Source organism: Muscardinus avellanarius, assembly GCF_963383645.1.
Source record: "Muscardinus avellanarius genome assembly, chromosome: 10".
In the NCBI taxonomy this organism is placed as follows: domain Eukaryota; kingdom Metazoa; phylum Chordata; class Mammalia; order Rodentia; family Gliridae; genus Muscardinus; species Muscardinus avellanarius.
In genome coordinates, this window is record NC_137796.1 from 38,680,361 (window position 1) to 38,706,383 (window position 26,023).

Genomic DNA, 26,023 nt, shown 5'->3' on the forward strand with positions numbered 1-26,023 from the left:
AACTACTTTTTCTTTTCCAGATATCATTTGCTTATTCATCAAAATAAATAATCTTGAGAACTTTTCATGGATAATTTCTTTTATGAATGGGAATTTTTTTCCAACATGACCATCAACCATATTTTTTTCTGAATCCATAGTGGGTTCCAGTCCTACAGGATTTCAGCAATAAGGGCACACTTTGGGGCTTTGTGCCATTTGTGCAAGAAGAACGACCAAGTGAAATACCAATTCCAATTACCCTTCACATTGGAGACTACAACATGGATGGTTATCCAGATGCTCTTGCCATTCTAAAGAACACATCTGGAAGGTATGGAAATTAAACCAAGTCAGAAATATTCACAATATATTTACTATGGAAGTGTTTTGGGGTTTTTGGGGGGAGGTTTGCAGGTCTGGGGATGGAACCCAGGGACATTCGACCGCCAAGCTACACCCCCTGCCCTATTTTTTTAATTCTTTATTTTGAAACAGGGTTTCACTAAGTTGCGGAAGGCCTCACTAAGTTGCTGAGGCTGTCTATGAAACACAGTCCTCTGGTCTCAGCTTCCCAAATGCTGGGACTACAAGCATGTGCCGCCTCGCCCAGTTTACTATGGCATTTTGTAACTAAATAATACCTAAATATTATACAGTTCCTTAAGTACAGAACATGATAGTAAGCTTAGTTCTGATTTTCTTGTATGGTTCCTGATTTTTTTTCCCAGCTACTTAGAATATGTGTTCATTTCCACAGATTCATTTTCTTTAGAGAAAAGAATGAATAGATAATGTAAAGTAAATATTACTTTTTACTCAACAAAATTTGATCTTTGAAAGGTAAAAGTGTTTCGTTTTGTTTTATATAGAGAGAGAGACAGACAAATGACCCAATTACATTTTGAAACTGAAGACTGTGGTCTTCAGGTTATGTGCTGACCAGAGACTTCAGTCTCAGTCCATCTGCTTACTTGGACCTTGACCTTGGACAGATAAAATTCTTCAGCTAAAAATGAGAATAATTGTATCTCTGGCATAAATGAAGTTAAGATAAATGAACCACTTAGTAAAATACTCTGTTTACACTGATATTACTTTCAGTAAATGTTACCTTATTGTTACTTATTTTGTAATAGCATTGGAAATGTCAATATGGTATGATGTTATCTATATAAAACACATGAATATGTATATAGTATATGATATTACAGTAATTTTTTGAATACTACAATAACCTTTGCAATAACCCTTTTTTTTTTTAAGTAGAAGTGTCAGTAGATAAACCAATATAGTTAAAGTCATTTGGCTTGCATCTTAACAGAATGAAAATGACGACTTCTAAGTGGGGGGGGGCTAAGGGGATGGGTGTTGCTGGTGACAAAACCCAGGGGTGCCCACTGAGTTGCACTCCACCCCTTTTTATTTTGAAACAGGATTTCACTAAGTTGCCAAGGTTGTCCTCAAACTTGCAATCCTCCTGTCTCATCCTTCCAGGTTCAGGGATTATAGGTGTGTACCACTCTACACCATTCCTAAGTTTTAATACTCTTGTTTCATTTATCTTAAAATTAGTTGTATTCCTTGGGCTTTATTCTTTCTTGCTTCCTATATCAACTGTCTAGCCATATTTTATTCTGATTTTAACACCAAGTAACATTATCTAGAAATCTAGTTTTTATGGGTATGTAATACTGGGGATTGAATCCAGGGCTATACGCCAGCTCTTTTTATTTTGAAATATATTCTTGCTAAATTATCATGCTCTGGTCTCAAACTTTCAAATCCTCCTGTCTCAGCCTTTCAACTACTAGAATTATAGGCATGTGCCACTGTGTCCAGCTAGAAATCCAATTTTTATAGAAACTTGTAACATTAGTGAGTGTCCCTAAAATATTTATAGAAAAATATTATGGGAAAATAATATTTTTCAATACTGTACTCAGATTTGTCCAAGGACCTCAACCTGAAATCAGAATATCTCCCAGATTTTTTATAGAATTTTCCAGGGACACGGTCATCATGCTCTATTGCACAGAATTTATATAGACTCATAATCTATGTTTGTGATGCAAATGTGATATAAAAAAAAGAAACTTTTTTTTCTTTTTGGTACTAAGGATTGAACCCAGGCCCATTCTGAGTCCAAGCTACACCCCAGCACTTTTTGTTTAATTTTGAAAAACAGGTCTTGCTAAGTTGCTGAAGGTCTCACTGAATTGCAAAGACTGGCCTCAAATTTATAATCCTCTTGTCACAGCCACCCAAGTACTGAGATTATAGGCATACCCAAATCAAAACAAACTTTTTTTTTTCCGGTGGTACTTGGGGTGGAACTCAGGGGCCTTCTACTTCCGGGCTATACTCCTAGACCTATTTTATATTTTATTTGGAAACAGAGTTTCACTGAGTTGCTGAGAGCCTCACTAAGTAGCTGAGGCTGGCTTCAAACCTGTGCAATCCTCCTGTCTCCACCTCCCAAGCCCAGGGATTACAAGCATGTGCCACCATACCTGGATTACCAAAACAAACTTTTAAATTGAATGTATTATTTATTTTAAAAGTGTAGTGGCACATAAAGGCAAAATTGCTTTATTTGGGTCAGATGGGAGGCTGAGACAGAAGTATTGCAGGTTCAGTGCCAGCCTCAGCAATTTAGTGGGGCCCTCTGCAATTTAAGGAGACCTTGTTTCAAAATAAAAAATAAAATAGGATTAGGGGTATAACTCAGAGGTAGAATGCCCCTGAGTTCCATCCCCAGTACCACAAAAGAAGAGTACTTCATTTAGGACATTAACCCTATTTCAGAGGAATAAGAAATTACATTTTACATTCATTTACATCTATAGTTATTCATCTTTAGGAGAAACATCTGAATATTTTGTATATTTGCTTCAAATTGTGTGTGTGTGTGTGTGTGTGTGTGTGTGTGTGTGTGTGTGTGTGTGTGTGTGTTATCCTGCGGTACTGAGGATGGAACCCAGGGGCATTCTAACTCTGAGCGACTCTCCCAGCCCTATTTTTTATTCTTTATTTTGAAACAGGGTCTCGCTGATTTGCAAAGGGCTTCACTAAGTAGCTGAGGCTGTATAAGAACCACAATACGCCTGTCGCAGCCTCCCAAATGATGGGATTACAAGCGTGCGCCACCACACCTGGGTCACTTCAAAGTTTTTTTTTTATCATCTAGGCACAGTGTCACAAGCTTGTGAGACTGGAACAGAAGAATCACAGATTTGAGGCCAGCCTTAGTGACTTAGCAAGATTTTGTTTCAAAATAAAAAGTGCTAGAAGTATAACCAGAGGTAGAGTGTCCCAGAGTTCAGTCTCCAGTATCAAAAAAAAAGTTCTTTATTGACATTTTCTCTTTTAGACTTTCAAATATTTAATGTACTTTCCTTTATCTTTCAGTAATAATGATGATATCAACAGCTAATTCAACAGTATATACCACAACTTTATAGGAAATCATAGGTACCAAGGGCAGTCACTTTTATTCAGAAGTCTAAATAATTTTGTAAAAGAAACCACTTAGAAACCAGAGTCTTTTTTCTGACCTTTTGAGCTAGATGATAATTAAAGGATTACTTTCATTATATCTCAGTGTTCATTAAATTACTACATGAGAATTAGCCCTCAATTTGAAGAAAGATGTTTGTCTAAGAGAGTTTGACCTAACATATGTTTGGAACTGTAGAATAAGAAGACATGGTGTTCATTATAATCCTTTCCTGCATGAATTTTTTTTTTTGAAAAAGCAGTTTATAATGTTTTATTAATTTCAAGACTGCTATATTGCTGCATTTTAATTTGAGGGGTTGCTACCTGAAGAATTCTGACTTATTTTTCTGCAGGTGTTTTAAATCAAGTAGAGAGCAATTATGCAGATGAACATAAAATTCATAGCATGTATTGCATACAAAGAAATTTCAGAACTATGGTTTAAATTGTTTTGTGGAGTTTTGTTTGTGTGTTTGTTTTGAGAAGAAGTTATTTGAGTTTCTGCTTATTTTTTTTACTTTAGCCTAAAGATGTAATTTATCATAAGTTAACCTTTAAAATTATATCACATGAAAAAGATCTTTACTAATGATATTCTAGGGGCAATGAATATTGAACAACATGGTCAGAGATGGACTGCTTCGGCTCTGTGCGTCTGCAGACTGAAAGCCCTGGTTTCCTCCCTCTGGCCGTGCCTTTGCTGCTCAGTTCCTACTTGCTCTCATATTCTTGTGTAGTCAGCTGTTTTATCCTCAAAACATATATTTTTTGCTCTGGAAAGACAAAATGATAATATTTCAATATTGTATTCCTAAGTCAATAATAAACCTAATTCTGTTTTTAGAAATTTTGCATTTCATACATAAATTGAAACTGTAAAGATGTTTGTTTGCTCAATTTTTTTTTTATTTTTGTTTTTGGTGGTACTGGGGGTAAAACCCAGGGGCTTTCTACCCCTGGGATATACTCCCAGACCTATTTTATATTTTATTTGGAAACAGGGTTTCACTGAATGCTGAGAGCCTCACTAAGTAGCGAGGCTGGCTTCGAACCTGTACGATCCTCCTGTCTCAGCCTCCCAAGTGCTGGGATTACAAGCATGCACCACCACACCCAGCTTGCTCAGTCTTTAGTATGCAACTGACACTTACTTTAAAGCAGAAGTTTAAATTATAATAAAGAATATTTAATCAAACTGTTAATAGTTACTCCTACATACTAAATTTACTGGCATAATTTTTTTTTCTCTGAATCTGTAGTCATAACCTCTTCATGTTTCTGGTATTCTTTTTTATTTTTACCTCTCTTATCAAACTTGATAAAGCAAGACTTTTATTATTTTTTCATATGTTTTTGTTATTATTGTAGTAGTCCAAAGAATTGGCTTTATTTTCATCATAGGATAAATTTTTCTATGGTTTTTTTATGTTTTTTATTTAATTTCTTCCTGTTTTACATTCTTTGGGTTTATTTTCATTTTTTGGTAATTTGTTTATTTTGTTGAATATTGTCTAGTAGTTGGGGGGGTTGTTTTTGTTTTGCTATTTTGTTAAACCCTGGGCCTTGAGCATGCTAGGAGAGAATATACCACTTCAACTATGTCCTTAGCCCCTAAAAATAGATTTTTATCCTTTCCTTGTTTTCTAATAAGTTTTGTTTTGTTTTGGTATAAATAGTTGAACCCAGTGACGTTCTACCACTGAGCTACACTTCTAGTCTTTTTAATTTTTATTTTGAGACAGAGTCTCCATGAATTGCTTAGGTTGGCTTCAAACTTGGAATTCTTCTGCCTCAGCCTCCTGAGAAGCTGGGATTACAGGTGCACACCATCAAATTCAGCTGCTTCTAATAAGTGTTTTTTAGTACTAAATGTCTATTATATACTTGGCTTTGGTGCTTCAATTGTCCTCTTTTTTCCCCCTTAACTTCAAATTTTTCTTAACCACAGAGTTATTTTGAAAGGTATTTTTAAATATTCACATGAATATATTTAGGAAATTTTTCTTTTTTTTTAGGTTTTAGGTCTGTTATTTTTTGTTTATTCCTAAAGTTAATGCATTGCAAATATAAATGTGACTTGTACAATACTTTTAGAAATTTGTTGAAATTTTTCTAGTAGTTTAATATGAATGAATGGCTATTTGAAATATTTGTGTTAATTATGTTATTTAAATCTATATTTCCTTCATTTTGTTTTTTGTTTTGTATGGGGTTGGGGAGTACTGGTGATTGAACACAGAGGCATTCTACCTCTGAGCTATACCTCCAGCTCCATTTATTTTTTTATTTTGAAATAGGGCCTCACTGACTTGCTGAAGGACTCTCTTAAGTTGCTGAGACTGGATTTGAACCTGCAATCCTCTTGTCTCAGCCTCCCAACTATTGGGATTATAGGCTTTGCCCCCATACCCTCCCCACACTTTAGAAGTATACAGTCATCAGCTTACCCCATATGAAATTTTAGTTCTTGTGCTTACAACACAAGACTGCTAAGTATATAAGATTATATCCCTATTTTGTCTTCCTCCCCTTATTAATAATCAGCTATTAATTTTTGTTCCATTTACTGCTTGAGCTGTTCTTTTTTCCCTTGATAATATTGTAATGTTTACGCTATTATATTTCTTACCATTTACCAGGCATTTTTTATTCTTTTTCAACTTTTATTTAGCATTTTATTAAGGTAAATTTTATATTCATTGAAATTCATACCACCATAGGCTAACTTTATCTGTTCTTGAGTCTCAGAACACTGCTAAGAGTAAAGAAGCTTTTTTTTGTTTCTTTTCTTTTTTTGCAGTACTGGGATGGAAACCAGAAGCGTTCCACCTCCGAGCTATACCCCCAGCCCTACTTTTTATACTTTATTTTGATACAGGGTCTTACTAAGTTGCAGAGGGCCTCACTAAGTAGCTGAAAGTAACTCAGACTGGGTGAGAACCCAGATCCTCCAGTCTCAGCCTCCCAAGTGCTGGGATAATAAGTGTGTGCCACTACACCCAGCTAAAGAAGATTTTTAAAAATGCAACAATGTACCATATTCATGCAGCAAAATACTCATTATTCCTAAAATGTCATTTCTCTACAATTTCATCTGTAGATCGAATACAGTTCTAGTCAAAATCTCAACAAGCTTTCTTGTAGAAATGGATATGCTAATTCTAATAGATGAAAAGCACAGAACCTAGATAAGCCAAAGTATCTTGAAGAAAACAAAATGGAGAACTCATGCTACCCAATTTTAAGACTTACTGTAAAGCTGTTCTAATCAAGGTGTTGTGGTATTTATCTAAAGATACTAATAAGGAACAATGAAACAGAACATTGAGTCCAGAACTATACATATATGATCTACTGATATTTCCTCTAGAGTTGCCAAAGCAATTCAGTGAGGAACATTTACAAATGGACAATGGAGATATAAAAAGCTGTTTGATATTATTGATAATAAGGGAAAAGCCATTTGATATGCTTTTCACACCTACTAGAATGGCTGCATTTAAAACTTGTAAGATGCATATCAGTGCATACCTGCAGTGCCAGTACTTGGGCGGATGAGACAGGAGGGTTGCAAATTCAAAGCCAGAATGAGATAACTTAGACTCTTTTAATATAAAAGATAAAGTATATAATTTAATATAAAAATAAAATATAAGCCGGGCATGGTAGCGCATGCTTGCAATCCCCACGCTTGGGAGGCAGAGACAGGAGAATCACACAGGTTCGAAGCCAGCTGCGCTGTTTTAAGAGACCCTGTTTCCAAATAAAATATTAAAAAAATAGGTCTGGGAGTGTAGCCCGTAGGTAGAAGGTTTCCATCCCCAATACCACAAAAAAAGCATAAATAAATAAATAAAATAAAATATAGCTGAGGGTGTAGCTCAGAGGTAGAAAATCTAAAAGGCAGTAAGACCAATCTTAAGAAAACAATTAATATCAGTAACACCAAATATTGGTAAGGATTTGAAACAGCTGGAACCCTAATATAAGTATATTAGGGTTTCCTATTTGATAGGAATGTAAAATGGCACAATAATTTTGAAAAGCTTATAGTTTATTATAAAGCTAAATACATACATTCCCTATAATCCAGCAATTCTACACCTAGACTTATGCAAGAAATGGAAAAAGCTTATAATGTTCATAGTAACTTTATTTATAATAACTACAGATTGAAAAGAAATCAAATATTCACCAGCCAGAAAATAAATAAAATACAGTATATTTATATAATACCACATGGTAATAAAAAAGAATCAATTACTAAAGAAAGGATACTCTCAGTAAGATAGATGAATCTCATAAGCTTAATTTTAAAAAACTGAATATGTGAGTTTCTGGCTATTAGTGGTAAACTTTAACCCATTCAGAGAGATATAGTAGTTAGGAGTTTGGACTATGAAACTTACATTTATTTGTCTGATCCACAGTTTATTGCCTTATGATGTGGTGGTACTAGAGATTGAACCCATGATCATTTTACCTCCAGCCCTTTTTGACATTTTGTTTTGAAACTGGTTCTCACTAGGTTGCAGAGACTCTCCTTGAACTTTCCATCCTCTCAAGTACTGGAATTGCAGATAGCAACATTATCCTCCCTTTAGATAGAGGATTACTATATGCTGGTATATTGAGTCTAATTATGACACTTTCTATAAATTTCTATTTGTTATTTGTGTCTTCTCTTGGTTTTTATCTGCTTGTTTTTTTGAAACTAATATTAGAACAAATGAAGGAACTTTTAATCTGTGCTTGTTATTTCTCCCTCTTCCTTTTCAAACATTTTACCTTTTTACTTTTGTGCTATATTCTAGAAAAATATCTTTTCTCAATGCACTTAATTACATTGATTGCAGAAGTGAACCAAACCATTTGGACCTTAATCACTACAAAGTACTAGTCACCACTGTGAAAGATAATGGCCTACTGAAAGTGGGTAAGGAATGCCATTTTTATAATGTAGTTTATAAGCAGTTGCAGAATATAGCACATCAATTACAAAGAGGAGGGAATTATATGTGAATTTAACTGGCATCTTTATTTTTTTATTTTTTATTGGTGCATTATATTCATACATCATATTAGGGTAAAAAACTTGTGTGTACATACATGTACACATCACTGATTTAACCCCTACCCAATTCCCAGCCCATTCCCTCCCCGTCCTTCCTTCCCTTGCTTGGCTTAGTGGTGAACTTCGATATGTTTAAGTGCATTGTGTGTTTTAGGGATTTCCCTCTTCCCCCCTCCTTTCTCCTCCTTTAGGTTGCCTTGTTTGCTCCTCTATAGGATTTCCTTTTTCATCTAGAGTTCCTCCTATGACCCATTTCTCCATAACTCTCACATATTAGGGAAAGCATCTAATTTCTTATTTTTTGTGACTGATTAATCTCACTTAGCATAATGTCCTCCAGTTCCATCCATTTCCCTGAAAATGATGTCATTGAGTTTTGGGGGGTTTTTTGATGGCTGAGTAAAATTCCATTGTGTACATATCCCACAGTTTAGTAATCCATTCATCTGTTGATGGACATCTTGACTGGTTCCATAGTTTGGCTATGGTGAATTGTGCAGCTATGAATATAGATACACATGCATTAGTTTGGTAGTTTGGTTTCCTATCTTTTGGGTAGATACCCAGAAGTGGTATTGCTGGATCAAATGGTAGGTTTGTTCCCATTCTTCTGAGGATTCTCCATACTGTTTTCCAAAGTGGTTGCACTAATTTGCAATCCCACCAACAATGTCTTAGAGTTCCCACTTCTCCACATCCTCGCCAGCATCTGTTGTTGTTTGTGTTTTGAATGATTGCCATTCTACTTAGATTAGGTGAAATCTCAGGGTAGTTTTGATTTGCATCTCTCTGATTGCCAGTGATGTTGAGCATTTTTTCATGCATTTATTGGCCATTTGAATTTCTTTTTTTGTGAAGTGTCTATTTAGTTCGTTTGCCCATTTTGTTATTAGATGCTTTGTTTTCTTAGTGTTGAGTTTCTAGAGTTCTCTGTATATTCTAGATATTAGTCCTCTATCAGAGGTGTACGTGGCAAAAATCTTCTCCCATTCTGTTAGCTCTCGATTGAGGTTCTTGATAGTTTCCTTTGCTGAACAGAAGCTCTTCAGTTTCATGCAATCCCATGTATTGATTCACCTTTTAATTTGTTGTGCCTTTGGGGTCTTGTTGCAGTGTTGGACCTATGCCCTCTTCAAGGAGCTTCAAGGTCTCTGGTTTGATTTCCAAGTCTTTGATCCATCTTGAATTGACTTTTGTACGAGGTGAGAAAGTGGGATTAATTTCCAATTTTCTGCATATGGTTAACCAGTTTTGCCAACACCATTAGTTGAACAGGCTATCTTTTCTCCAGTGTATGTTTTTGGCCCCTTTGTCAAAAATCAATTGGCTGAAAGTGTGTGGACTTGTTTCTGGGTCTTCTATTCTGCTCCATTGGTCTATGTATCTGTTTTTTTGCCAGTACCATGCTGTTTTTATTACAATGGCTTTGTAATATAGTTTAAAGTCAGGTATTGTTATTCCTCCTCCATGGTTTTTGTTGCTGAGAACTACCTTGGCTATGCTGGGCTTTTTCCAGATAAATTTAAGGACTGATTTTTCTATGTCTGTGAGGAATGATCTTGGTAATTTAATGGGCATTGCGTTAAATCTGTAGATCACTTTTGGAAGGATGGCCATTTTAATGATATTTATTCTGCCAATCCATGAACATGGAAGGTCCTTCCATCTTCTAAGATCTTCTTCGATTTCTTTTTCCAGTCTTTTATAATTTTCTGTGTAGAGATCTTTTACCTCCTTGGTCAAGTTTATTCCTAAGTATTTTATTTTTTTGTGGGAGATCCTGAGTGGAAGTGTTTTCTGAATTTCTTTTTCAGTGGATTTATGGTTGATGTACAGAAAAGCTTCTGATTTTTTAAGACTGATTTTGTATCCAGATACTTTGCTGAATTTGTTGATCAGTTCTATAAGCCTTTTGGTTGAGTTTGTTGGGTTTTCTAAATAGAATTCATGTCATCTGCAAATAGTGAAAGTTTGAGTTCTTCTTTTCCTATTTGTACTCCTTTGATTTCCTTTTCTTGCCTTATTGCTCTGGCTAGAGTCTCTAGTACTATATTGAAGAGAAGTGGTGATAATGGACATCCTTGTCTCGTTCCTATTTTTAAGGGGAATTCTTGAAGTTTTTCCCCATTTAATATGATGTTGGCGGTGGGCTTCTTGTAGATTGCCTTAATAATGCTGAGATAAATTCCTTCTATTCCAATTCTCTGCAGTGTTTTTTATCATAAATGGATGTTGAATTTTATCAAATGCTTTTTCAGCATCTATTGAAATGATCATGTGATTGTTGCCCTTGATTCTGTTTATATGGTGAATGACATGGATTGATTTTCATATGTTGAACCAGCCTTGCATCCCTGGGATGAACCCTACCTGGTCATGGTGTATGATTTTCTTAATGTGTTTTGAATGCATGTTGCTAGTATTTTGTCTAATAGTTTTGCATCCAAAATTAACTGGGATCTTTAAATAATTTTTTAGAGGTATGAACCAGATAAAGGTGAAATTGTTTTCTAATTGTTACTCTATCTTATCAGTCATTCCTGATATCATGTAAGTCATATAAAATGTTTAGCTAAAAAAATGGATATATTAGTATCACAAAGTAGAATTTATTTTTGCTCCAAATAATTGCACTTATAAATATGACATTACTATATTATAATAATTAGTTTCTCTTTTCTCTAGCTTTTATTCCATTAACTCTCAGTTTAAATATGTATCAATAATATCTTTGCTGATATGGGGAAGAGGTTTGTCTGATGGGCATTCTTTTTTTGTCTATATATCTTGTTCTTATTTAGCATTTAGTAATTCTTTGTAGTCATGAGTTTTATTTTTTATTTTTATAAAGACACAAAGAGTTTTGTATTATAATACTTTTCTATTTAAAGAGGAGCTTTACGAGCAGAAAGAATTTTTTGCCTTTTATTATTGTTTGTATTATTTTTTATTTATTGGTGCATTGTAATCATACCTCATTATGAGGTACAAAATGGTAGAAGCATACATTCTTCACACATTTACCCCTTTTTCAGTTCCCACCCCATTTTTTCTTCCTCCCTCCCACTCCAGTTTGGCTCAGTGACTGAGTTTGATATGTTTTTCAATGTACATGAAATAGAGAAATTAAAAATACTTAAAAAATCAACAAAACCAAAAGCTAATTTCTTGAGAAAATAAGATAAAACACTTGCTAACCTAACCAATAGAAAGAATCAACCCAAATACTAAAATAAGAGATGAAAAAGATGATATTACCACTGACAGTGTGGAAATCCAGAAGATTATCACAAAGTAATTTGAAAAACTATACTCCAAGAAAATGGAAAACCTAGAAGAAACTGACAAACTTCTATACACATACAACCCTCCTAAGCTGAATCAAGAAGATATGGAAATTTTAAACCAAACAATAGCAATCAAAGAGATTAAAGCAGCAATAAAGAGCCCAGAATGGTTTACCAGGTCAATTTTATAAAACCTTTATAGAAGAGCTAATCCCAATATTCTTTAATCTATTCCATGAAAGGGAAAGAAATGGGTCTCCCCTAGGCCTATTTAATTGATGAACTTATATGTGAAACTGCTAAACAAAATACTAGTAATGCATATTCAAAACCACATTAAGAAAATTATACAACACGACTAAGTTGGGATCGTCCCAGGGGCACAAGATTGGTTCAAAATATGAAAGGACTTAAAAGTCACAATCTAATTCTCTTATTTATGTATTAATTAGGACTCAGAGAGGGTAAGTGACTTATTCAAGATCATATAATTAGTAGTAGAATTCAGTTCATCACTGCAATTATGCATGCAGTCCATTATACTCTCCATTATATTATGTTGAGTATTCATTTAAAAATTATCTATACTTGGAGATGAACAAGATTTATCTTCAAATCTGAAGATAATCATGAATGCAGTTCATTATACTTTGCATTATATTATACTGAGTATTTATTTAAAAATTTACGTACGCTTGGAGAGGAGCAAAATTTATCTTCAAATCTGAAGATAAGCAAGTCATAAATATCCTTACATTTATGGCACTTTAAGAGCACTGTTTTTTTGGTAGAATTGCATTAGCTTTGAGAGAATAGTGCAAGATTCAGTGAACATGTACAGCACAGCCATTTCTTCTATCTAGTGGGAAACAAGTAAGACTTCTTTGAGGAAGGGATGATCAGTTTCTGAAATTGTTACATATTAATTACACTTTATAGGACAGAAGAGAGACTAAGACTGGCCACTCATCCTAACAAAAAGGTTTAATGCCCACTTTTAACCTTACAAACAAACAATAGTTATTGCTCCAAACAAAATGTACAGATAAATGCTTCACAAAATGAGTCAGTAACAAAACTCAAATCAAAACCATAATGGGATACCACTTCACCCCTACTAAGATAGCAGTAATAAAAAAATTCACATGGTAACCAGTGTGGCCATGATGTGTAGAAACTAGAACCTTTGTACATTGTTACTAGCAGTATAAAGTCATATGTTCACTTTGGAAAACTGGCAATTTCTCAAAATTAAAACATACAGTAGCCACATTACATAATCCCACTCCTCGATATATACTTGAGAGGACTGGAGCCATATGTTTATGGTAAAAAGCAAATATATGGATGTTCATACCAATTCATACCAACATTATTCTTAAGAATCAAAAGTAGAAAGCTAGGCATGGGCTGGGCGTGGTGGCGCACGCTTGTAATCCCCATGCTTAGGTGGCAGAGACAGGAGGATCACGCTGGTTCAGAGCCAGCCTCGCTGGCTTAAGAGACCCTGTTTCCAAATTTTTTAAAAATATATATAAAATGGGTCTGGGAGTGTAGCCCGGAGATAGAAGGGCTTCCAGGAACCCCAAATACCACCAAAAAAAGAAAAAGAAAAGGCAGGCATGATAGTTTACACTTGTAATCCCAACATTCGGGAAGCTGAGAAAGGAGAATTGCGGTTCTCAGACAGCCTCAGCTACTATGTAGTGAAGCCCTTTACAACTCAGTGAGACACTCTTTAAAAATAAAGAATAAAAAATAGGGTTGGGGAGTGTAGCTCAGAGGTAGAATGCCCCTGGATTCCAACCCCAGGACCACAAAATAAAAAAAGAAAGAACAAAATGGGAAGAAACAGGAAATAATAACTGATTTAAACCCTCTTATTTCAGTTTTTACATTTAATGTAAATGGTAGAGATAAATTAGTTAAAATACATATTTCCAGAATTGATTAAAAAAACCATGACCCAGTGATATGCTGTCTATAATCAAATCACTTCAAATATGATGATGCATATAAGCAGGTTTACAATAAATAAGAAGGAAAGAGTATCATGCCAACATTAATCCAAAGAAAGCCAACGCAGCCATTTTAATATAAGTAAAATTAGTTTCAGAGCAAAGGAAATTATCAAGGATAAATATTGATATTACATGATTATTACATGATTCATAAAACATTGCCATTGGGATGCTGAGACAGGAGGATTGTGGTTCACAGACAGCCGCAGCTACTTAGATCCTTTGCAACTCACTGAGACCCTGTTCCAAAATAAAGAATAAAAAAATAGACCCAGAGGTGTAGCTCAGAGGTAGAATGCCCCTGAGTTCCATTTCCAGTACGCAAAAAAAAAAAAGGACGACATAGCAATCTTCACTTGTAATTACATCAAACAATAGAGCTACAGATGCATAAGCAAAAGCTAATAGGACTGAAAGGAGAAATAGACACACAAATATAGATGGATACTTCACTACCCATATCTCAATCAATATAGTAGCCCAAAAGTCAGCATGGTATAGAACTGAATAATAAAACCAAGAAGACCTAATTTGTATTTAAAGAAAACTAGTCAAGGCCACCATGGTGGCGCACGCTTGTAATCCCTGCAGTTGGGAGGCGGAGACAGGAGGATGGCGCATGTTCGAAGCCGTGCTGGTTTAAAAGACCCTGTTTCCAAATAAAAAAGTATAAGAAAATAGGTCTGGGAGTGTAGCCCGCAGGTAGAAGGGTTCCCAGGAACCCCAGTACCACCCAAAATAAATAAATAAAAGAAAACTAGTCAATACCAGCAAAATGCACATCCTTTTTATGCACACATGGAACACTTACCAAAACAGAATCTTAACAAACTTACCTGAGTAACCAGACACAATGGCACATGCCCGTGAAAACAGCTACTCAGGAGGCTGGGAGAATAGGATCATATGTTAAAGGCCAGCTTGGGAGGGAGACTCTGTCTCGAAATAAAATAAAACATAATGGGGATATAGGCCAGTAGTAGAGACTTGCCAAGCATGTGTGAGGCCCTAGGTTTGATTCCCCAGTACTGTACCCCAGAAAATTATACAGCATTGATTATAATGGAATTAAAAGATAAATCAGGCCAGGCATGGTGGCACATGCTTGTAATCCCATACTTGGGAGTCTGAGACAAGAGGTTCACAGGATCACAGCCAGCCTCAGCAACTTAGTGAAGACATCTGCAATTTAGTAGACCCTGTTTCAAAATAAAAGATTAAGATTGGGGATGAAAGAGTAGCTCAGAGGTAGAATGCTCCTAGATTCCATCCCAAAACTGGAAAAAAAAAAAAAATCAGTGAAACATAATAGAAATAATGGTAAAAAAAATAATAATTTAGCTCCTGAGATTAAAATAAAAACTGGATCACTTGGGGTGATCCAAAGCCAAAAATACATGCCAGTAAAAATATTTTCACTGTTTTAGGAGAACTAATTGTGTTACATCTGCTTTTCCTTTTAGCCCATGTTAGTTAATTATCTAAATGTTTTCCCCTCTGCTTAATAAAGTGTTTAAAAGTGATTATGTATACATTCCTGATTTAATTGTATTTCAGTGCATTTTCATTGGTGAGTTAATGTTCTTTTTTAAGATACATGATTATCTTAGCATGTTGTTAGGCTTGAATCTTAAATTTGGTTAGTTATTTTGTCTCACAGGTGTTAAGGAACATAGATTTCTTACCTTTCATGAACTAATATATATTTCATAGAAGTTGAAATATGATTAAGCCCAAAATATGACCAATAACAGAAAAACAGTTTGATTTCCTTGATTGATTTTTATCGTATCCCAACTATAAATAAACATAACTGGACCGGGCGTGGTGGCACACACTTGTAATCCCAGCATTTGGGAGGCTGAGACCTGGAGGATCGCGGTTCGCGGATGGCCTCAGCTACTAAGTGAGGCCCTCTACAACTCAGTGAGACCCTGTTTCAAAATAATGAATTAAAAATTGGTCAGGGGGCATAGCTCAGAGATCGAATGCCTCTGGGTTCCATCCCCAGACCCACGAAAAATAAATAAAAATAAACATAACTGACAACTCATCTAAAACTAATAACATATTACAGATAAAGTAATTGTCCTTCTGGAGAGCCACCTGGGTATACTAGACACTGCTTTAATAATCTTTAAAACATTTTAGAAATTACTCTTAAGTATTGCTGATAAGAGGAGTGGCTGCTAATGGCATTACATAAGGGAGTGATAAGATGTTCTAAAATTAATTAGTGTGGTGATAGGTGTACAACCTTGCAAATCTACCAAAACTGCTAAATTGTATATTTTAAATGATAATGTATATGAATTATATCTTGATAAAAATAATTCTGTTAAAACTGAGATAAATACCATCCTTTTCTATTGTACTTTAATTTTGTGCAAATATTATACTAACCAACTCTTTAAAGATAAATTTAGGTACATTAATAAAATTTTATTTTAACAGACAGCAGTTTATGAATTGGGTAGCTCAAGATTACAGGTGGTTCCAGGTTTTACTGAAGGGTCATGAAGAGAAGACTGTTATAGGGTGACTAAAACAAGGCAAAATATCTGAAGCACTAGCCTTATCTGGATCACTTTAGTAGAAAGGTCCCTTTTTCAAGTTTAGTTCTTATGAGATAGTCTTAAATTCTCTTTTACCTTTAAATATGAATTGAGTATTTGTCTAACGAGGAACTAAGGGCACTGGCACTGCCTCTACCTAATGGCTTCCCAGGGTTTTTTTTGTTGTTGTTGTTGTTGTTTTCACAGTTTGTATATCGACCTTAACCATAACACCTTAGGCCAAATTACTATTCACATTGAAGATTTAATATCATTGAGGATGTAAGAGGATCAAACACCTTCTAAAGGCATACTCAAAGAAGAATCACAAGAATGGGAAAAATGAGCCAGGTATATGAGCACTTGCCTGTAATCCTAGTATTTGGGAGGCTGAGACAGGAGGATCTCAGGTTCAAGGCCAGCCTTAGCAACTTAGTGCGACCATATTTTGAAATAATATATATACACAAACACACGTATATATGGCTAGGGGTGAGCTCAGAGATAGGAAAAATGACACTGACATAAGCAGAGACATCTGCAAGGAGCTTATTTGGAGGACGTGTGTGTGTGTGTGTGTGTGTGTGTGTGTGTGTGTGTGTGTATGTGTGTGATGAGATTACTTAGAGAAGTCATATCCAGTATTTTCTGGTAGCAAGTCTAGGTCTACTATAGGCTTAGGCTACCCATAGAAATATTTCACCATCATTGGATTCAGAACCCTTTTAAAGCCGGGCGTGGTGGCGCACGCTTGTAATCCCCGCGCTTGGGAGGCAGAGACAGGAGGATCGCGCAGGTTCGAAGCCAGCCGCACACACTGGCTTAGGAGACCCTGTTTCCAAATAAAAATGTAAAAATAGGTCTGGGAGTGTAGCCCGGAGGTAGAAGGAATCCAGGAACCCCAGTACCACCCAAAAAAAAAAAAAGAACCCTTTTAAAGTCCCTATCAACCAGGCAACTCTCCCATCATTTTCCTTTGTTACTCACAAAACTGTCAAAAGTGGAGTATTCAAGCGGATAGGTGTCAGTGCTCAAAAATAAAATAAGCTTTTACTGTTTGTTTTTACAAAAGGGTTGCCTATTAATAATTAATATTTTAGTATTAAATATTAAAATTATTTCTTGAGCACATGTTCCATTGAATAAAGTTATAAGGAGACATGGGTGAATATAACGGATGAAGTCAAGGAAGGTGACAGTAAATAAGTCACAAATTAGGGAAATATAAAGTAGTTCTGAAACTATGTAGTAAATTAAAATAGATGATGTGGCTGCTGCTTACTACAAAGTGCACATACAAATGAAATGAAATAAAATAACCTTGATAACAAATATAATCTAATTTAGCATGTAAACTGAAGCCTGATCTAGAAACATATTTCTCTGTTTCTATGATAAAAATACCTGAGTCTCAGCCATTCACAGGCTCCCTACTGATCAGACCATAGCCACATAAAGCAAACACCCACCTGTAACCAGTCAAGCTGTTCCTGTACCTTTCTTTCATCATTTGTTTATAAATCTGCCTGTCCAATTATAGAGTAGAACTCTGAACCACCAGTGTCTTGGCCACTTTCATTATTACTTATAAGCTTAGGGGTGCTCTACCTCTAAGCTACACCCCAGCCCTATTTATTTTTTATTTTGAAACAGAGTTTTGCTAAATTACCAAGGTTAACCTTAAACCTGTGATCCTCTTGTCCCAACCTGCCAAATACTGAATCCTAGAACTTTTAAATGCCTATATCTTGGCCTCATATTTGCAAACTGTACAACTACCTGGTGGGTTCAAAGCTACCAACACATCGTTCAAACCAGAAATGTGGAACTCATGCTTCCTTTTTCTATTTTTAATCATTTCCTCTTTCCCCTTATTCAACTCATCACTGCATCCTACAGACTTTGTTCCTTCTGTCCATGTACTTTATAAGTTGTGGTAAGTCTGTAACATACCACATACGGTTTGTAACAAAAACAAAGAATATTCTGTTTATTCCATTACCCAACTAAACTGACAAAATGACCACATATCACTTTATATAATAAAAACATAAATATTATCACACCTAGAAAAAAAATGATGTAGTGGCAACCAAATTATCCAATATATAAGGAACATTCTTAAAGCATGACAAAATTTTTTCTAACAATTCATTTGATGGGAACTTTTAACATTCAGTCATACATCCCATTAGTTGGCCGTGCTCTACAAAAAAACCAAAAATGCTTCCTATACAAATTTATTAATGCCAATCGCAATGTTGTACACAGCGGGGGTGGGAGGCAGGAAGGCTCACTGAGTACTGTGTGTATGCATGCCTCTATCACTCTGAATTTCATCATAGTGTATAACTACAATGCACAAATAAAATAAAATTTTATAAAAAATGCTTCCTTCTAGCCAGGCATGGTGGCACACGCTTGTAATCCCAGCATTCAGAAGGCAGAGACAGGAGGATCGCAGTTCGCAGCCAGCCTCAGCTACTTAGTGAGGCCCTTTACAACTCAACGAGACCCTGTTTTAAAATAAAGAATAAAAAATAGGGCTGGGGGGTGTAGATCAGAGGTAGAATGCCCCTGGGTTCCATCCTCTGTACCACAAAACAAAAACAAAAATATTGCTTTCCACTCAACGAAGAAGTGGCATTTGATATGTGGATTTCACACACATTACATAATTTAAATATTTCCCATTTTATGGGTTAAGATTTGCTATGATTCTTTTTAAATTAAGTTTATTAAATATAATTTACACATCATAAATTCACCAATTTATCATATACAATTTGGTGGCTTTTAGTATATTTATTGTCTGCCCACTGGATCTCATATTCTACACACTGGGAAATAAATATGTTGCTTTTTCTCAGAGCATAAATGAACTTTTTATCTGAATATCATTTTAAAAGCCTATTTGAACATGTCTATTTGTCAGTAATCTATATAATAAGACACTTTAGTAGTTTTTGGTATTCCTTATTGTGTGTGTGGCGCTGGCGATTGAACCCACGGGCATTCTACCTCTGAGCTTCATCCCCAGCCCAATTTTTTATTCTTTATTTTGAAACAGGGTATCACTTAAGTTGTACAGGGCCTAACTAAGTAGCTGAGAATGGCCCTGAACCCTGATCCTCCTGTCTCAGTCTCCCAAGTACTGGGATTACAAGCATGCGCCACCCAGCTAGTTTTTAATATTAAGTTTTACATTAGCTTAGCTAAGCATTTTGCATTTACCAATAGCAAGCAACATGAGTTTCAGAGCAAAAATTCCAAAGAGAAATTTCATTTTTAGAGAATTCTTAATGCACTTACCTGTGTTTCTCCTTAATGTGTTTCTCTTCTGTATGAAGAAATGCCTTTCCTGAGATTTATCTAGAAACATAGACATTTCTGAAAATTGAAGCTCCTTTCATTCTCTGTGATCCTAGGCTAATAATGAAATTGTAAAATTAAGGGAAAAAGAATTAAGAACAATCTACAAGAAGAGAAATCACTGGAGGTAGAAATGACTAAAATGAACACACAGGCTGTAAGAGCAACCAGGGAGAAAATCAGACTTCAAGTTAAATGATCCATCAGCTACTTTCCCTAATGAGAAATAAGACAGATGCATACAACACATTAAGAATCTCAGATAACCTAAACTTTGTCAAATGGTGGTGTACTGAGAAGCAACAGCAATTTTATGGCCTTTGAAGAGAAATTAAATCAATCTCAAAAGATTACAAACTAGATTTATAAATATTGGCCCATTCAGAGAAGTGGCATTTGATATGTACATTTCACATACATTATGTAACTTAAACATTTCCCATTTTTATGGGTTAAAGTTTGCTGTGATTCTTTTTAAATTACAATTCACCAATTTATCATATACAATTCGGTGACTTTTAGTACATTCAAATTTATGTATCCATCATTATAATCATTTGAGAATATTCTCTTTTTGTGTGGGATTGGAAATGGAACAAGGAGGGGGCCATTTTACCTCTGAGCTACACCCCCAGCCCTATGTTATTTTTTACTTTTTGGAAACTGGGTCTCACTAAGTTGTGGAGGGCCTCACTAAGTAGCTGAGGCCAGTGGCAAACCTGTTATCCTCCTGTCTCAGCCTCCCAAGTACTGAAATTACAAGTGAACACCACCATATCCAAATATTTTCATTGTCTAACTCATCCTGGATTCTCAATTTCTAATCCACTCATTATTTCCACCAGTCCTAGGGAACCACTAACTTAATTTCTGCCTTTATAGTTGTACCTATGCTGGACATGTCATTTAAATGCAGTCATACAGTCTGTGGTACTTCACTTCTGGTTTCTTAGTGTAATATTTTCAAGGCTTGCTCATATGATAGTTCATAGCAGTATTTCACATCTTTCTGTTGTCAAATAGTTTTTCATTTTATGGATATACCATATTTTATTTATTCATTAGTCAATGGATATTGGGATTGTTTCCACTATTTGGCTGCCATGAATAATAATATTGCTATGAATATTCATATACAAGTTTTTGTGTGGACATGTTTTCATTTCACTTTAGATATACCTATGAGAAGACTTCCGGGAAGATGGCGACCGAGAAAAGCAGCATTTAAGAGTCCTGTTAAAACTCGATATCTATTGCCACAAAATCAGCACTTTACATAACCACAAAACACTAGCAACAGAGAAATAAAAAATGTAAAAACAAGGGACAGAGAAAAAAAGACTAGAAGAACAACCAGAGACCAGAGAAGAAATCAAACCAGCAATGTGGCGGCGGAGATGCACTGGCACCATCTTCCCTCACAGCACCAGGCTCCAGAGAGGAAAGGTAAACAAGGAGGGAGCTGAAGTGAGCAACTGCGGATCATTCCAGTGTAATTCGGCAGTTCTTTCAGTGCAAAGAACACCTAAAATTCCCAGTGGTCAAGCTCATCATGCCTTCCAGGGACTCAGAACGGAGCTCAAACCCAGAAAAGAAATACGCCAGCCTCACAGCCAAGTGCATGGCAGCAGCGCCATATTGCCAGCAGCGACAGCGAGTTCACCTCGTCCCACAACAGCTCTTGATGAGTACGCACAATAACCGTGAGTTAAATTGCGGCCCCTAAAGGAGAAATCCCTGTACTGCACTCCCAGGGACTTGCGCAGCTTTGATACTCTCCCTGGGTCTGAGATTTTGCAGTCCAACCCAGTGAAGGAGTAGCAGTGGCAGAGAAATCACACTCTAGTCGCAGCTCCCCATGGGAAAATGCCCAGCTCGGCACCAACACCGTCTTACACAGCCTCAATTAACTCCCTGGTCTGAGACTTTGTGATATAACCCAGTAAAGGAGTAGTGGCGGCTGAGATTACCACAGATACAGAGCACCCTAAGTGAAGTTGTAGTGACCCAGGGAAGGCACAAAATTCTGAAATCATGGAAAAGAGGAAAAACAATAGAGCAATAAATGCCCACAAACCCATATTATCAGAACCTGATAACAGAAATTCAGAGATCTCCAGAAGATCAAATCAGGAATATAACTGTAGAAATAACACAGGACCTTCAAAAAGAATTTAGAGAGAGTCTAAAAGAAATAAAGGATGCAATCATTGAGGTAAAGGCCTCAATTCAAAGTATAAACAATCGATTAGATCACATGGAGAATAGAATCTCGGTCCTAGAAGATGATCACTCCAAAAAGGAATGCATAATTTATAACTTAGAAAAAAAATCAGCCAGCAGGTATCTGACACTGAAGAAATAGGGACCCATTTTAAGAGAGCTAACCTAAGAATAATCAGAATAGAGGAGGGAAAAGAAGGTGAAACCAAAGGTATCAACAATCTCTTCAAAGAAATAATAGCAGAAAATTTTCCAAACATAGAGCAAGTGGTCGATACACAGGTCCAGGAAACTTATAGAACTCCCTTTAGACAGGATCAGAGAAGAGGATCCCCATGCCACATAATTGTCAAAATGACCAAAGTGGAAGCCAAGCAGAGAATCTTAAAGGCAACAAAAACAAAAGACCAAGTGACATTCAGAGGCAAACCAATTAGAATCACTCCAGACTTCCCAAACCAAGTCATGAGAACCAGAAGTGCTTGGAGTAACATATTCCAAACTCTGAAAGAAAACAACTTCCAACAAAACTATCAAATTAGATGGGGGAAATAAGAAGCTTCCATGACAAACAGAAACTGAAGGAATTTATGTCTTCAAAACCAGCACTAGAGAAAATACTCAAAGAGATTAACTACAAAGAAGAAATAGGTAATACACACCAGAACCAGAGAAACAAGATTTTCCATCCAGCAGAAAACTAAGATTGGTTATCTTTGGAGATTTATTAATTATTTTAGTCTTTTACCTATTTCTAAATTGTATTGTTTGCTTTTATTGTTGCTAATTTTTGGGATTTCTATTTGGAATATTAATATACCTTGAAATATAGCATTTGGAAATATTTTATCCCATTCTATCAGTAACTTTTAACTGTTTACATTGTCTTTGATATGTGCAATATTTTTTTAGGAAGTTTGTTTATTCTTTTGTTGCCTGTGCCTTTGAAATCATGTCCAAGAAATCACTGCCAATTTCAGTGTTGTGAAGTTTTATGACCCAGGTTTTCTTCTAAAAGTATATAGTCTTAAGATTTACATTTAGGTCTTTTATCTATTTTGAGTTAATATTTGTATATGGTGTTAGGTAATGGTCCAATTTTATTTTTTTTCATGTAATTATTGTTTTTAACAATATTTAGTGAAAAGATTATTATTTCCTTCACCAAATGTCCTTGGAAACCTTGTCAAAAATAACTTGACCATATATGAAAGAATTTATTTCTAGGCTTTTTATTTTACTCCACTGGTTTATATATGTGCCTTTATAGCAGTATTACACTGTTTCAATTATTGTAGCTTTATAAAGTTTGAAATCAGAAAATGTACATCTTCTAGCTTTGTTCTTTTTTGAGATTTTTTGGGGTATTTAAAGTTTATATTTTATGATAGGATAGATTTTTTCTGAAAAATAAATAAATATATGATAGTTTCACCTTAAAATAAATAATAAATAAATAAATAATAAAACTGTAAAAAATAGATATACCTATGAGTGGAAAATACTTTAGGAATGGAACTCTGTGTTTAAGCATTTGAGGAACTACAAGACTGTTTTCCTAAGGAGTTGCGTCACTTTACATTCCCATCTGTAATGTAAAAGTTTTCTAGTTTTTCTTCATCCTCGCCAGCATTTGTTATCTTTTTTATTATAGCTACCCTAGTGGGGATGAAGTGTTATCTCATTTTGGTTTTGATTTACATATCTGTGATGGCTGATGATGTTGAACTTATTTCCTGTGTATATTGGTCATTTGTATATATCCTTTGGGAAATTATCTATTCAGGAACTGTGCCCATTTTTTTTTTTTTTTTTACTTTATAAATCACACTTTTATTTTAAGATCAGTGTAGATGCACCTGTAGTTTTTTTGGGTTTTTTTTTTTTCTTTGTAGTACTAGAGGTGGAACCCAGAGGCTTTTCTACCTCCAGGCTATACTCCCACACCTATTTTATACTTTATTTGGAAACAGGGTCTCTCTAAGTAACTGAGGCTGGCTTCAAACCTGTGCAGTCGTTCTGTCTCAGCCTCCCAAGTGCTGGGATTACAAGTGTGTGCCACCACACCCAGCTATATTTTATTTTTATGTGGAATGTATTGAAAATAGCATACATTCACACCATGCTTGGTGCCCTCTCCCCACCCCACCCTGCTTCCCCTTTTCCCTCAAAATAATGAATGTCCAGGGCAACCATACTACATTCATACTTTTACACATATTCAGATGTAGTTCCTCCATTAATCAACCTCAACCTTCTTCCTCTCTTATCCTTCCATTCTAGCTTTACCTAAGTTTCCCCTCCATTATCTGGAGTCTCTCTGGTATTCCTAATAGTCCCTAGTTTGAGCATATTAGAGAAAACATATGTCCCTTCTCTTTCTGTGCTTAGCTGATCTCACTTAACATAATGTTCTAGGTCTTTCCATTTTCTTGGGAATGACATGATTTTTTTCTTCTTTATAGCTGAGTAGAATTCCATTGTGTGTATTTCCCATAATTTTGCAAACCATTCATCTGTTGATGGAGACCTAGATTGGTTCCATATTTTGGCTATTATGAATTGTGCTGCTATGAGCATGGGTATGCATACTTTATTGTAGTTCTCTGATTTCAATCCCTTTGGAAAGATATCCAGGTATCCAGGAGTGTTATAGCCGGATCATATGGTAGATCCATTCCCAGTTTTCTGAGGAATCTCCACACTGTTCTCCATAGTGACTGGACTAGTTTGCACTCTCACCAACAGTGTAAAAGAATTCCTCTTTCTCTGCATCCTCGCCAGCATTTGTTATTTGATTTCTTTATGCTTGCACTCTGATTGGGTTAGATGGAATCTCAGTGTAGTTTTGATTTGTATCTCCCTGATGGCTAATGATGAAGAACATCTCTTCATGTATCTATTGGCCATTTGCATCTCTTCTTTTGTGAAATGTCTATTAAATTCACTTGCCCATTTCTTGATTGGGTTATTTGTTTTGCTCATGTAGACTCTTTTGAGCTCTATATATTCTGGATATTAGCCCTCTATCAGAGTGGTGGCTGGTAAAGATCTTGCAACAGTATCTTTTTGGCAGTATCTACCCTGCTGCCTATAAGGACAGCTAAAATTGTTACAGATTTACTGCTTTTGATTTATAAGACATGGGGATATCAGAAGTCTCTAGTTAAAAATCGTATATTCAAGGCCTGGTGTGGTGATACTTGTAATCCCAGTGCTTGGGAGGTTGAGGCAGGAGGATCACAGGTTCACAACCAACTTCAGCTACTTAGGCATTCTGCAACTTAGTAAGACCCTATTTAAAAATAAAGAATGAAAAATAGAGCTAGGTATAGCTTACAGGTAGATGCCCCTGTTTTCTATTCCCCGCCCCCAAAGAATCATATATTCAACTGGGCATTGTGGGTAACACTTGTAATCCCAGTACTTAGGAGGCTGAAACAGGAATATTGCAGGTTCAAAGACAGTCTCAGCAATTTAGCAAAACCTTATTTCAAGATAAAAAATAATAATAAAAGGGCTGGGGGTGTAACTCAGAGGTAGAATGCCCCTGGGCTCAACTCCTAGTACCAAAAAAAGTCATATTCACTGAGAAGTAATATATATCTCAATGGATACTTACTGGTCCAGAAACTCAGTAATTGAACATGGCCTATTACTGTGGAAGAACAAGGGAGGAAAGAGAGAGAGAGATTTAGAAACTCTATATAAAGAGGAAAGAGAGCCAGGCATGGTGACACACACTTGTAATCCTGTTACTTGAGAGGCTGAAACAGGGGGATTGTGTTTCACAGACAGCCTCAGCTACTTAGTTAAGGCATTCTGCAACTTTGACCCTGTTTCAAAATAAAGAAAAAAAAATTTAAAAAAACTAGGGCTGCAGTGGAGCTCATAAGTAGAATGCCCTTGGGTCCTATTCCCAGTAGCTAAATAATAAATAAATAAATAAATAAATAAATAAATAAATAAATAAATAAATAAGAAAGAGACCAACAACTTCTTGGCCTCAAA

At 35.6% G+C, this 26,023-nt stretch overlaps 1 protein-coding gene across 1 annotated transcript in view; it reads left to right on the forward strand.

Annotated features, from left to right (window-relative positions):
• Positions 1-26,023, forward strand: part of ITFG1 (integrin alpha FG-GAP repeat containing 1) — a gene marked incomplete at its 3' end in the record, with an annotated part of 248,608 nt that overhangs the window by 169,782 nt on the left and 52,803 nt on the right. The window contains exon 10 of the mRNA XM_080703290.1: positions 141-313. Within this exon, the coding sequence (XP_080559416.1) occupies positions 141-313 (173 nt within the window). The remainder of the gene's footprint in view (positions 1-140; positions 314-26,023) is intronic.